Source organism: Galeopterus variegatus, unplaced genomic scaffold (genome assembly GCF_000696425.1).
Source record: "Galeopterus variegatus unplaced genomic scaffold, G_variegatus-3.0.2 Scaffold1912, whole genome shotgun sequence".
Lineage (NCBI taxonomy): Eukaryota > Metazoa > Chordata > Mammalia > Dermoptera > Cynocephalidae > Galeopterus > Galeopterus variegatus.
The window spans coordinates 129,823-144,651 of NW_007728023.1; the positions used below are offsets into that span (position 1 = coordinate 129,823).

Below are 14,829 nucleotides of genomic sequence, written 5' to 3' on the forward strand. Positions count from 1 at the left end.
CGGGAGCGCTGCCGCGCTTCCCAAGCGGCGCACTATCCAGTGCGCCACCGGGCGGCCCCGGGAAAAGTTTCAAATGAAGGAAATTCATAGCTTATACAGGAAGTGGCTGAGCTTAAGGTTTCATTTGCTTTGGCTTGTAGCTGGCTGTGATCTGCTAGGTCCCAGTGAGATGGGAAGGTGTAAGACAAGGGAAAAGTTTCAAACGAAGGAAATTCATAGCTTATACAGGAAGTGACTGAGCTTAAGGTTTCATTTGCTTTGGCTTGTTCCTATAAATATTTACTGGCTCTAAAGCCAAAATAACCTGGAAACTAATAGTTCAGAGTTAAAACATTATGTTCAATTGATTTTGTTTTTAGAAAGATAAAGAGATGACTAGTAACTATTTGTGGCAGGACAAATAGGGAAGTGTGGTCAAGTGGCATGGAAATAGATATGTTGCTCAGTAGGAGCAAGATTATTAACAGTACTAGAACCAGAGAGACACCTCTGGCAGTGTACAGTATCCTCAACAACATTCCAGTAATGTTCATTTCTGGCTAACGCATTGTTCTCTTTCCTTGCAGTTACATCCAGTGATCAAGGCTTTCCTGTGTGGCTCCATCAGTGGAACCTGCTCTACTCTCCTTTTCCAGCCTCTGGATCTCCTTAAAACACGCCTGCAGACTCTACAGCCCTCAGATCATGGGTAGGGCCTGCTGCCCCACATTTCACTGAGGAGCTGGTTTCAACAGCTTCTCAGACAGAAGCATCTTCACTGTGTTTTATAAACTTCCATTCTGTTGAATACTCGAGAGAAACACAAGTCATGCCCAACTTTTGTGTGTTTTGTATATATTTTCTGTGAATATCTTTTTATACTTGATGTTTCTTGTTAATTAAATGGGGTCCTTTCTTGAGAAGCTCCCTGGCATCTGCCTCGGTGATATTTGTATTTTATTGTGCTAGTTTGTAATGTTATAATGGTACTGCCTGGTATGAGTAGTGGGCAATTTTCTGGAAATAATGTCAATATGAGTGTCTGTTTGTGCCCCTATAATGAGCTCAGCATTGTGGGAAGTATATAAGGTATACATAAAATGGGAGGTTATCCTGTTGTATGCAGTGTAAACGGACAGATAAACGGGTGTGAAACCATGAACATACAGGAAGTCAGAGTAGTTCCAAAACGCATTGTAGAGATTCTTAAGTGTTCTAGAAAACAGTCTGTACAAAGAAGTCTTTGATTGGGGGATTCTTTTATGAGGAAGTAGGCTGAGTGATTGTTTTCCTTCTCTATCTCCATTTTGTCTGCCTTCAGGTCCAGACGTGTTGGGATGTTGGCTGTACTCTTGAAGGTGGTTCGCACGGAGAGTATTTTGGGCCTTTGGAAAGGGATGTCCCCTGTAAGCTGTCTTCTGGATCTGGGTTCCCTCACATCCTGCCCTTTGATAACCAGCCATTTCTCATCCACCTCACAAGCTCTTAAGGACACATGAGAATAGGAAGTGTGGGAGTATCTATGTGGTCTTCCTGCCCATCTCTCTTACTGTCACTGACTTCTGTTTGAGGCTCAGGGAAATGTTGCATCTTTACACCTCAGATATGATTTGTTAGCACAGCATAGTCTACAGCAGACACAGCTGGCGCCCCCGCTTGTCAGTATATCCTTGGCCTACCACTTCAGTGAAAGTGGGTTGGGGATGCCATCACCACATTTCTTTGCCCGAAAGTTTTTTCTGGCCCTAGAGACTCACTTTGCTGAAGTGCCAAGGAATTGATGCTCACCCCAAACCCACAGCAACCCTCAACCACTGAAAGATGGGAGTTAATATTACAGCCTCACCTTCCTCCCCCCTCAGGTGGAGGGATGACTTGGAGTTGTATTCTACACAGACTCCCAGAGTTCCCCAGAGGGATTAAGTTGCCTGTAGCGTAACTGGTTTTATAGCACACCCTTTATTGGCTGTCTTCCCTCCTGTCTCACTTCCTCTACTCTGTTACTGATGTTCCCTCCACACCTTAAATAAACCATTTACAGGCAAATCATCCTGAGGTTTTTGGAAAAACCCAGCTAAGACAGTATCTTACAATGTTGGGTCTTTGATTTCTTTCCTCCCTCTGATTTTTTCTGCAGTCCATTGTGAGATGTGTCCCTGGTGTTGGAATCTACTTTGGCACTCTCTACTCTTTGAAGCAGTATTTTTTGCGAGGCCATCCCCCCACTGCCCTGGAGTCGGTCATATTGGGGGTGGGCTCTCGCTCTGTTGTAGGGGTATGCATGTCACCTGTCACTGTGATCAAGACACGCTATGAGGTGAGTTTGGCTGCGTTAAGGACTCAGGGTGGGTAAACAGAGCCACTGGGCTCGTGGGTAGTGACCACTGATGGCAGCTCCCAACTTATAATCTAACGTAGAGTCTGATGTGGTCAGAGAACTCGTTTGTGTAGGCAGGCCAAGCCATGTGTGAACTAGAGCCCATGGTGCCCTGGTAATGCCACATAACCTGAAGTCTGCTTGGCTCAGTGCTCAAATGGAGGGCCTCTGGGTTGATCACTGGTTCTGTGCTCTCTTTGCAGAGTGGGAGATATGGTTATGAGAGCATCTACGCAGCCCTGAGGAGCATCTACCGCAATGAGGGGCACCGGGGCCTCTTCAGTGGCCTCACAGCGACTCTCCTTCGTGATGCACCCTTTTCAGGAATCTACCTGATGTTTTACAATCAGACCAAAAACATCATGCCCCACGGTATGGGTAAAGGATGGTGTGGTGGGGAAGCAATAGCCCTGAGACATAAGATCCTCTCTGTGTTTTGGGGGGGAGGATATTAATTTGTTTTCCTTAACAGCTCCAGATTCTTAGGAGATTTTTAGAAACTGAGCCACACCAGGATTGTGTCAGGAACGGGGCTGGGAGCTGGGGTGCAAAGGTGTATGTGACTGAGTTGGTCCCTGCCCTTTGGAGTTTATATCCTATTAAGGCAAAGAGTACTTAAACTACTGTAATTTGGGGGTGGGAGATGGGTGAGAAATAAAGCATGTTTTGCAGAGTTCTTGCAACAATACTTCCCAGATTCGATGCTGAGATTCCTGTGTTAGGGGCTAACTTGGTTGGAGTGTGGTGGTTGGAGTGTGGAGTTCCTGGTTAGCTAACTTGGTTGGAGTGTGGTGTTGGTAACACCAAGGTCAACTGTTCAGATCCCTGTACCAGCCAGCTGCCAGAAAAGAAAAGAAAAAGATTGCTGGGTCCCATCCAAGGCCTCCTAGATCAGAAGCTGTGGGGTAAAACCTGGGAGACTACATTTTTCAAGAAGTGCTTGATATGATTCTTGTCAGACAAGTTTGGGAAATACCAATTGGTTAGGAGTTTGAAGAAAAATATTATTTTACCTCCCTTGCTGTATTCCTAATTCATGTGGTTTTAAACCTCCGTTTGAGTGAAGAGGAAGGTGCCAAACCTCAGGCATTCTGGTAGTCCCACCCCACAAGTTAGCTAGACATGGGCAAAATCTACCCAAGCAGAGCAAGGGGTTGCTAGAAACAAATCCTGCAGAATAAACCTGCATTGAGCAAGGAGTTGCTACCAAGGTCACTTAATTAGGAAAGGTGAAATGCCTGCCATCATAAATAACTGTGGCGATTGGCTGCAGTTGCCATGCTTGGGGAGATTTGCCACTTCTCCCCAAGTACTAGGTGGTGTAACCCTGTAGGTCACAACCTTATTTTGCAACAGAAAATTAAGGCAATAAGTAAGCATGGATGTGCATTTTTAACTTCTCAGTCCATATCTTATTTGGTATTTGGAAATTATTTTAAACTTACAAAAAAACCACAAGAGTAGTACAATGTATAATTTTTTTTTCTGAACCATTTGAGAGTAAGTGGCAGACATGATGCTCCTTTACTTAACTCTTAAATATTTCAGCGTGTATTTCCTAAGAACAAGGACATTCTCTCATATATCCATCTTAAAAATTCAGGAAGTTTAATATAGACACAATTCTTTAATCTATAGTCCATATTCTAATTTCTCTAATTGTCCCAATAGTACTTTGTAGCAATTTTTGTTTATTTTCAGGAGTGTAAGCCAGTTTTTTAACCTCAATATGGGTTTATTTGATGTTTCTTCATGGTTATATTTGGTTACACATTTTTAACAAGAGGACCACATGAGTGATGTGTCCTCATTGCCTTATATCGGGAGGGTGATGTCATCAGTTTGACCTGTTGTGGGTAATATTAACTTTTTATCATTTGGACAAGGTAGTGTCTACCAGGTGTCTCCCCTGGAAACTCAATTATTTTTCCTTTTGTAATTTCTAAGTGTCCTTGTGGAATAACTTTGAATCTATATAAACATCCTGTTTCCTTCACCCACATGTTTTAGCATTGGTTAATGATTCTTGCCTGAATCAATTATTATGAAGGTGGTTGTAAAAAGGTGATTTTCTAAAAATCCCCACTCCTAGGTCAAAATCTAGGGTGATTATACCTGTTTTTTTGAGGGAAGGAGTACTTACAATAGGACAATCTGTGATATTTGTTACACATGTAGATTGCTCGACTGTACCTGAGACCAACTGAATCAGGAAATCTGGGTGGACCTAGTACTCTAATTAAGGACCTAGAGCAAAATATAGTTAGAAAAAAACAAAAACACATTATTTTGTTCTAGCAGTTTGCTCTATGGTATTATTACGTGGACAAATGTTATTGAAGATAAAAAGTGCAGTAGATTTAAAGTACTATTTAAAAGCCACTGAGTTGGCCCTTTTGGAACATTCTCTAGAGTCAGAAACCAGATATTCTTGTTAAAGGTAAATGTGCATTTGTGAATCTACTATTTCTCACACTATTTAGGTTGCCTGCTTTCTTCTTTTCTATACCTAAAATTATTTTTTTCCCATTTGTATTTATTTATTTTTTATTATTTTTATGACTATACATATTCATGGGGCACAGAGCTGCTTGTCAGCCAGCACCTGTGCCCAAGATGTGGTGATCAGATCAATACAGATCAGCATGCCCACCACCTCAGTTATTCCCCATGTCCCACACCCATCCTCTCCCCAATCCCCTTCTCCCTCCCTCCTGCCACCTCTAGCAACCCTACTTCTGTTTTGTCCCTCTGCAAGTCCAGCACACCACTGTGGTCTTTCTTTCCTTCTTTCTCTCTTAGCTCTCAATTATGAATGAGGACATGTGGTGTTTTTCTATCTGTGCCTGGCTTATTTCACTTATCATCCGTTTTGCTGCGAATGGCAGAATTTCATTCTTTTTTTATGGCTGAATAGTATGTCATTGTATATATATACACCACATTTTCCTTATCTGGTTGTCCATTGATGGGCATTTAGGTTGGTTCCATATCTTGGGTATTGTAAATGGAGCTGCGATGAACATGGGAGTGCATGTATCCCTTTGATATGATGGTTCCAGTCCTTTGGGTATATACGCAGAAGTGGGATTCCTGGATCATATGGTAGATCTATCTGTAGTTGTTGAGAAACCTCCATACTAGTTTCTGTAGTGGCTATATTAATTTACAGTCCCACCAACAATGTTGGAGAGTTCACCTTTCTCCACATCCTTGTCAGCATTTGCTATTCTCAGTCTTTTTGATTATAGACAGTCTAACTGTGGTAAAATGATATCTCAATGTGGTTTTAATATGTGTTTCCCTGATGAATAGTGATGTTGAGCATTTTTGCCAGTACCCATTGGCTATTTGTATGTCTTCCTTCAAAAAATGTCTGTTCTGATCCATTGCCCATTTATTGAGTTATTTTTTTTTTACTGTGTAGTCTGAGTTCCTTGTATATTATGGATATTAATCACTTTTCAGATGTATGGTTTGCAAATATTTTCTCCCATTCTATAGGTTATCCTTTTACTCTGATTGTTTCCTTTGCTGTGCAGAAACTTTTAAGTTTGATAAAATCTCACTTATTTATTTTTTCTTTTGTTGTTTGTGCTTTTGGGGTCTTATTCATAAAGTCTTTGCCTAGTCCTCCTTCTTGAAGTGTTTCCCCTATGTTTTCCTTTAGTAGTTTTATAGTTTCAGGTCTTAAATAAATTAAGTTTTGAATGTATTTTGAGTTGATTTTGGTATATGGCAAGGAGTGTAGGTCTAGTTTCACTTCTGCATATGGATGTCCAGTTTTCCCAGCACTGTTTATTGAAGAGGCAGTCTTTTTCCCAATGTATGTTCTTGTGGCCTTTGTCAAAGATTGGTTGGGTGTAAGTATGTGAGTTGATTTCTGGGTTCTCTATTCTGTTCCATTGGTTTTAGTGTCTATGTTTATGCCAGTACCATGCTGTTTTGATTACTATAGCTTTGTAGTATAATTTGAAGTCAGGTAGTGTTATGCCTCCAGCTTTATTTTGCTCAGGATTGCTTAGGCTATTCAGGAATGTTTGTTCCATATGCATGTTAGGATGGTTTTTTCTGTTTCTGTGAAGAATGTCATTGGTATTTTGATGGCAATTGCATTGAGTTGGTAGATCGCTTTGGGTAGTATGGACATTTTCAGTGTTGATTCTTCCAATCCAAGAGCATGGAACATCTTTCCAACTTTTTGTCCCATCTTTAATTTCTTTTATTCGTGATTCGTAGTTCTCTCTGTAGAGATCTTTCACCTCCTTGGTTAAGTTGATTCCTAGATATTTTATTTTTTTGGTGACTACTGTAAATGAGCTTACTTTCTTGATTTCTTTTTCTGCTAGCTTGTTATTGGAGAATAAAAATGGTACTGATTTTTGAGTGTTGATTTCATATCCTGCAACATTATTGAAATTGTTAATCATCTATGAGAGTTTTTTGGTAGAGTCTTTAGGTTTTTATATATATAAAATCATGTCATCTGCAGACAGGGCAGTTTGACTTCATCTTTTCCAATCTGGATACCCTTTATTTCTTTCTCTCGCCTGATTGCTCTGGCTAGTACTTCTAACACTATATTAAATAGGAGTGGTGATAATGGGCATCCTTGTCTTCTTCCTGTTTTTAAAGGGAGAGCTTTCAGCTTTTTCCCATTCAGGATGATATTGGTGGTGGGTTTGTTGTTTATGGCCTTTACTGTGTTGAGATATTTTCCTTTTATAGCTAATTTGCTAGAGAGCCTTTGTAATGAAGGGATGCTGAATTTTGTCAAATGCTTTTTCTGCCTCTAGTGAGATAAAAATATATTTTTTGTCCTTGATTTTGTTGATGTGGTTGGTGTATCACATTTATTGATTTACGTATATTGAACCATCCTTGCATCCCTGGGATGAATCCCATTTGATCATGGTATGTAATTTTTTGTTGTGTTGCTGTGTTCTGTTCTGATTACTAGTATTTTGTTGAGGATTTTTGCATCTATGTTCATCAGATATTGGACTGTAGTTTTCTTTTTTTGTTGTGTCTGTCTAGTTTTGGTATCAAGGTAATGCTGGCCTATTGGAATGAGTTGGGAGTGTGGCCTCTTTCAATTTTTTGGAATAGTTTGAAGAGAATTTGTATTAGTTCCTCTTTAATGGTCTGGTAGAATTCAGTAATACAGCCATCTAGTCCTGGGCTTTTCTTTGTTGGGAGACTGCTCATTACTGCTTCAATCTCATTACTGTTCAGGTTTTCTGTTTCTTCTTGGTTCAGTCTTCGTAGTTTGTATGTGTCCAGAAATTTATCTGTTTCCTTCAGGTTTTCAAATTTGTAGGTGTATTATTGTTTGTAATAGTCTCTAATGATTCTTTGTATTTCTGCGGTATTGGTTGTAATGTCTCCTTTTTCATTTCTGATTTTTGTTGTTTGTGTCTTCTCTTTTTTGTTCTTGTTAACCTAGCTAATGGTTTGTCTACTTTGTTTATCTTCTCAAAAAACCAACTTTTTGTTTAATTGATTCTTTTGTATTATTTTTTGTGTCTCTATGTCATTTAGTTCTGTTCTGATCTTAATTATTTCTTTCAGTCTACTAACTTGGATTGGATTGTTCTTGTTTTTCTAGTTCTTTGAGGTCTGGTGTTATGTTGTTTATTTGAATTCTTTCTATTTTTTTCATGAAAACATTAATTGCAATAAACTTCCCTCTTAGTACTGCTTTTGCAGTATCCCACAGGTTTTGATATGATGTGTCTTTTTTTGTGTTAGTTTCAAGAAATTTTTGATTTCCTATTTAATTTCTTCTTGGACCCATAGGTCATTCAGGAGCCTGTTGTTCAATTTCCATGTGTTTGTATAGAGTCCTGAGTTTTGCTGGTTATTAATTTCTACTTTAATTTGTTGTGGTCTGAAAAGATGCTTGAGATAATTCTGATTTTTAAAATTTGTTGCGACTTAATTTGTCTAACGTGGTCTATCCTGGAGAATATTCCATGTGCTGATGAGAAGAATGTCTATTCTGTAGTGTTGCATGAAATATTCTGTAGGTATCTGCCAGGCCCAATTTGTCCAAAGCGCAGTTTAAATCCTTTGTTTCTCTGTTGATTTGTTGCCTGGATGATCTGTTCAGTGCTGAGAGAGGGGTGTTCAGGTCCCCCACTATTGCAGTATTAGGTCTAATAGTGTTTGCTTTATATATCTGGGTACTGTTGATTTTGGGTGCATAGGTATTTGTGATTGTTATGTCTTCTTGCTGGATAGATCTGTTTATCATTATATAGTGACCTTCTTTGTCTCTTTTTATGGTTTTTGGTTTAAAGTCTATTTTATCCACTATAGGAATCGTATAACTTCGTATAATGTATGCTATACGAAGTTATTACGTATAGTGACCTTCTTTGTCTCTTTTTATGGTTTTTGGTTTAAAGTCTATTTTATCCACTATAGGAATAGCTACTACTGCTCGTTTTTGGGTTCCATTTACGTGGTATATCTTTTTTCATCCCTTCACTATTAGTCTGTGTGCGTCTTTATAGGTGAGGTGAGTTTCTTGAAGATAGCCTATAGTTGGGTCTAGCTTTTTAATCCAGTTCATCAGTCTGTGTCTTTTAAGGAGAGAGGTTAATCCATTTACACCCAGGGTTGTTATTGTGAAGTATTATCTCACTCCCGGCATTTTATTGCTTTTTGTTTAGATGTTTTAAATATCTTTTTTTCCTTCCTTCCCTTTCTATTATTCATCTTTGATGTTTGTTGGTTTTTTGAGGTGGAAATATTTACTTTCCTTTTTCTTTCTTGTTTGCATTTGTGTTTTACCAGTGGGTTTTGTTCTTTCTTTTGTATTCATTGTAGTGATTATTGTTTTCAGATTCCAGGTGCAGAACTCCCTTGAGAAATTCTTGCAGTGCTGGTTGTGTGGGGAGGAACTTCACAGTTTTTGTCTGGGAAATACACTGTTTCTCCCTCATTTCTGAAGGATAACCTTGCTGGATATTGTATTCTTGGCTGGCAGTTTTTTTCTTTTAGTATTTTGAATCTGTCATCCCATTTTCTTCTTGCCTGTAGAGTTTCAGTTGAGAAATCTGTTATAGTCTGATGGGGGCTCCCTTATAAGTGATTTGACACTTTTCTCTTGCTACTTTTCGATTTCTCCCTTTGTCTTTGAGCTTGCCAGTTTGACTATAATGTATCTTGGAGAGGATCTTTTTGAATTGAATCTGTTTGGGGATCTTTGAGCTTCCCGGATCTGAAGGTCTGTGTCTGTCCCTATGCCTAGGAAGTTTTCTGTTATTATTTCAATGAATAGATTTTCAATGCCTTCACCCTTCTCCTCCCCTTCTGGAACACCCATGATTCAGATGTTTGTCTACTTAAGGTTGTCTGCTAGCTCTCTTAGACTTTCTTCTTTTTTTTTTTTTAAAGATAACCAGTAAGGGGATCTTAACCCTTGACTTGATGTCAGCACCATGCTCTCCCAAGTGAGCTAACTGGCCATCCCTACATAAGGATCCGAACCTGTGGCCTTGGTGTTATCAGCACCACACTCTCCCAAATGAGCCACGGGCCAGCCCTGACTTTCTTCATTTTTTAAAATTTTTTTTTTCCTTTTTTTTTTTTTTTTTTTTTTGTCTGCTTGGGTTATTTCATAAAGACTGTCTTTGAGATCAGATATTCTTTCTTCCCCTTGCTCTAATCTGCCACTTAAGCTCTTGGTCATGGTTTTAATTTTATCAAATGAATCCTTCAGTTCCATGAGTTCTGCTACATTCTTTTTTAAGGTATTAATCTCTGTAAATTTCTTCCTTCATATCCTGGATATTTTTTCTCATTTCATTGTGTTATCTGAGTCTTCCCTTTTCTCACTGAGTTTCCTTAAGATTGTTATTCAGAATTCCTTTTCAGCTATTTCAAGGGTTTTCTGTTCCGTAGGGTCTGGAAATTGAGAATTACTAAATTCGTTTGGCAGTGTCATATTTCCTTGGGTTTTTTTTTTTTCCCCCATATTTCTGATATGTCTACGTTGAGTTCTATTCACCTGGTAGATCACTTGCTTCTTCTGTTGCTCTGGAGTGCACTTTGAGGGGAAAGACTCTCCCTGCGTCAATATAGTCAAATATGTGGCAGGCTATCTGCATGGTGGCTGTTGCTGTTACCATGGGGACTAGCCATCCTTGTAGCAGTAGAAGCTATGGTGGTGGCTATTGTGAACCACTTACATGGTGCAGGGCCTCCTGGTCATGATGCTTGCTTCTGTTTTCTGTGTGGGCAGTGGGTGGGCTGCCTCGGTTGTTTACTTGTCTGTGCCTCCCTGGTCATGGTGGGCAGCTCTGGGTCCTGTCTTCTGTGTTAAAATTTTAAAATTATATATTCTTTAATATATGTGTAATTATGAATCAATCCAGATTACAAGGGAGGAAGAAGAATTACTATAAAGATATGGCCACCAAGAACATACAGTGAACTACGAATTATTGAGAGCTTACAGTGAATTACCTCCTGATAGGACAAATAATAGGAAGGCACTTTTTTCTTCAGCCTAGAGACAGGATCCGGTGTTTGACAAGCAAATCTCTGTCTGGATTTCATCTGCTATTTGGGGCTTAGTGCTTCTATGCAGTGCACAAACTGCATAGAAGTTTGTTAATCTCTGTCTGGATTTCATCTGCTATTTGGGGCTTAGTGCTTCTATGCAGTGCACAAACTGCATAGAAGTTTGTTGTTGTACACAGCAACCCTGCATAAAGATTTTCAGCTAAGATATTACCCTAGATAGAGCAGGCCTAAAAAGGTAAAGCCTAGCAAGTATGCAAAAAAATTTTTTTTAAGTTCATTGATTATCTCCTTGGACTCGCTATTCATAGTTTTTGCATAAAGTTTAGAAACTAAGGCTCCAGATGGAGTAACAGAGATCCTTACTCTGGTGCCAAGTGGATAATTAAGTGTATTGATACTTTGGTTATGTAATGTTGACACATATTTTCATCATAGGAGTATGGGCTGCATGGCTTCTTCCAAGGTGGTGTCCCCCGGGCTCTCCGCAGAACTCTGATGGCAGCGATGGCATGGACAGTCTACGAAGAAATGATGGCCAAGATGGGCCTGAAGTCCTGACCAAGAGAGGACTGGGAAAGGATGGAATCTGTTGCCTTGCTTGGTTTCTTCCGGGGGCTTCTTCATCTCACTGGCCTAGAATAAGATGAAGTTCTCCCTGGAAAGCCAGGCAGAAGCATTGTTGCTTCAGTTACCCCTTTTAAAGGGAAAGTAGTTGGACCAGGCTCGAGCCTTCAGAATCTCCCAAAGGAGGAGTCACCAATATATACATTGAGGAGTTAGGAGAAAGGTTTGCCTATCCCCAAGGCTGCTTGAAAAGGCATTTCCAGAGAGAGCTCTGTCAGGTGGCTCTGCTTCAGCCACTTGCCTACACCACAGTGCCTCCTTGGATACGTTCTTGGGCAAGGAAAGCAAAGCCAGAGAAGCTGTGGCCATCTGCCGTGCCTGAGGAGCTCCAGCTGGGGAAGGCTGGACCTGAGCAGAGGAGTCACCATCACCAGGCTGAAGACTGTGTTGGAGGTGATGTTAAGATGAGGAAGAACAGATGTCGTTATTTAATTGGTTCTTAAACAACTTCTCAGAGATTCTGAAGAGTGTGGATGGTGGCTTCCTAGCCTCTAAATGTCCAAATAAAATTTTGGTTTTGGCTGTGCACTACTTCAGTTCTAAGTTTTACTAGTATTTTTGTGCTGCTAAAGTTCAGATAAATAAGTAAAGTGCTTTATTGTTAAAAGCTGTTTGGAAAACCTGAATAGTGTCATCACTCTGCTCTAAAAAAATAACAAAATAGTTCTGCAGTGTCTGGCTCTTGACCTATATAGGTCCTTATAACATAAATTTATTTTAAACAGCCTTATTTTATGCATCATACAATTCATTCATTTCAAGTATACAATTCAATGATTTTTAGTAACTTTACTGAATGGGCAACCATCACCATAAGTCAATTCTAGAACATTTTCATCCCCCAGTAAGATCTCTCATTCCCAGCCCCAGCCCATTACTGATCTCCTTACTCTCTGTCTTTATAAATTTTCCTTTTCTGGACATTTCATATAAGTGGAATTTTACAATATGTAGTCTCTTATGTCTGGCTTCTTTGACTTAGGATAGTGTTTTTGAAGCCCATGATGTGGCATATTCAATGCTTAGTTCTTTTACTGTGGCTAAATAATACTCTATTGTATGCATGTACTATACTTTTTATTAATCCACTCATGATTTGATGAATTTTTGGGTGGTTTCCACTTTGGGGCCATTGTGAATAATGCTTTTATGAACAATGTTCATGTACAAGTGTTTGTGTGGATATATATTTTCATTTCTCTTGCTTATATCTAGGAGTAGAATTGCTGGATCATGTGGTAACTTTGCTGGATCATGTGGAACCGCCAGACTGGCAGTTCCTCAAAGTGGCTGCACCATTTTACATTCTCAGCAGCAGGGTGTAAAGGTTCCAATGTCTCCATATCTCCCTCAACAGACTTGTTATTTTCTGTTTTATTTTTTATAGCCATTCTGGTGGGTACCTAAGTTTCCTCTTTCAGATTTAGGAAAGAGCCATTTCTTTATCCAAGGAGTAGAAGGGGGATGTTTGGTCTGGCGGTTAAGAACATGGGCTTTGATCCAGGCAGCCCAGGTTGAAAGCCTGCTCTCTATCAGTTTAGACCTGATATTGAAATTGTACCTAGGAGGGCTGGCTGGTTAGCTCATTTGGTTAGAGTGTGGCCTTATAACATCAAGGTCACCAGTTCAGATCTCTGTACCGGCCAGCACAAAAAAAAAAAAAAAAAAGAAATTGTGTCTGAAAATAGGGATAGTAATATTTCCTGCCTCCTAGGGTGGTGGTGAGGTTTAAATGAATAAATGTTTCTGGAACATTGTTTTAGTTTCATAGTGCTGCTGCAACAAATTACCACAAACTGGATGACTTATAACAACAGAAATTTATTCTCTCTGTTCTGGAGACCAGAAGACTGAAATCAATCAGTAGGACCATGCTCTTGCTGAGGGCTGTAGAAGAGAATCAGTCCTTGTCTTTTACCTTCTAGTGGTTGTTGCTGGCAACCCTTGGCAATCCTTGGTGTGTAGATGCATCACTCAGCCTCCACCTCTGTCTTTACAATGCCTTCACCCTTGTGTGTCTATGTATCTCTGTGTCCAAATTTCTCTCTTAAGGACACCAGTATTGGATCAGGACTCACCCTAGCCCAGTATGGTCTCATTTTAGGTTGACTACATCTACAAAGACCTTATTTCCAAATAAGATCACATTCACAGGTGCGAGGAGTAAGGACTCCGACATATCTTTTTAGGAGATGCAATTCAACCATAACATACATACTAAGTTTACTTAATGATTCATAATTTTAAGTTTATACTTTAGGTTTTAGGTTAAAATGCTCTGTTCAAAATAATATGGGTAGAGGTCTGGGAGAAGATAAAGCAGGGACCTGATCTCATAGTGGCACCCAAGCCACCAGTGCTCTGACCTGTATGTTGTGAGATCTCATGCTGAGGGCGGTAGGGAAGTGCTAGGACTGGAAAGGAGAGAAGGGAAGGCAGGTTAGATGGAATGGCTGCCTCCTGACAACTTTGACGTGGGGCAGGGTGTTCTGTGTCCTTTCTCAGGGCCTCTTCAGTCTCATTGACCCTCCACCTGAGCCCAGGGAACCTAATGCCAGTGAGGCCTCTGGGAGAAGAGGGGCAGAGAGACGAGGCCTGGAGGTGTGGGTTCCTTCCAATGCCGATTTGCTCGCCTTATACATAGTTGGGTGGTTAATTTTGGCCAGCAGCGTCCCCTTACGTACTCTTCATCTGTTTTTGGGGGGGCAAATAAACTTAGGCGAAATAGTCTGATTTTCTCTAAACATGAAGTAAAACTGAAATATGCCTTCGCGAACTCTGATTCCAGCAGCAAGTAGCCCGGAGGTGTACCAGGGCAAATAAACTTAGGCGAAATAGTCTGATTTTCTCTAAACATGAAGTAAAACTGAAATATACCTTCGCGAACTCTGATTCCAGCAGCAAGTAGCCCGGAGGTGTACCATGAGAACTTGCTTTTTACTCTCTTAACGTCTCACAGTCTTAAAGCTCAGAAAGGAAGGAGCTAGTGAACTTCAGCAGACATTGGAAACATTGCGCATTGCCCTTGGTTTTTTTTTCATGATTCAGTCTTGGCTGCCGCAGACTTAAAGCAAATTATTCAGAGGCAGGACTGTGTAGGAAGAAAATAGTCATCTGGTGACTGAAGATAAGGCAGTGTAGAGCAAGAGCTAAAAGAGGGTGCAGAAACTAAGGTTTCGAGCTGCAGTTACACTCAATTTCTAAAAATTTTATATCGTTATGAAATACTTCAGACCACCGCAGTAGTGGAGCAAATGGTCTATTTGGTGTGTCATTCACATCAGATGGGACAATTATCAAGACTTTGCCATAAT

General features: G+C 40.0%; 1 protein-coding gene across 1 annotated transcript in view; it reads left to right on the forward strand.

Moving 5' to 3' along the window:
• SLC25A38 (solute carrier family 25, member 38) overlaps window positions 1-12,135 on the forward strand; it is a 16,490-nt gene extending 4,355 nt beyond the window's left edge. Inside the window, exons 2-7 of the mRNA XM_008579565.1 lie at window positions 567-688; window positions 1,301-1,385; window positions 2,117-2,296; window positions 2,560-2,728; window positions 8,678-8,682; window positions 11,327-12,135. Of these exons, the coding sequence (XP_008577787.1) occupies window positions 567-688; window positions 1,301-1,385; window positions 2,117-2,296; window positions 2,560-2,728; window positions 8,678-8,682; window positions 11,327-11,449 (684 nt within the window). The 3' untranslated portion in view covers window positions 11,450-12,135. The remainder of the gene's footprint in view (window positions 1-566; window positions 689-1,300; window positions 1,386-2,116; window positions 2,297-2,559; window positions 2,729-8,677; window positions 8,683-11,326) is intronic.
• Window positions 12,136-14,829: the final 2,694 nt, after the last annotated feature.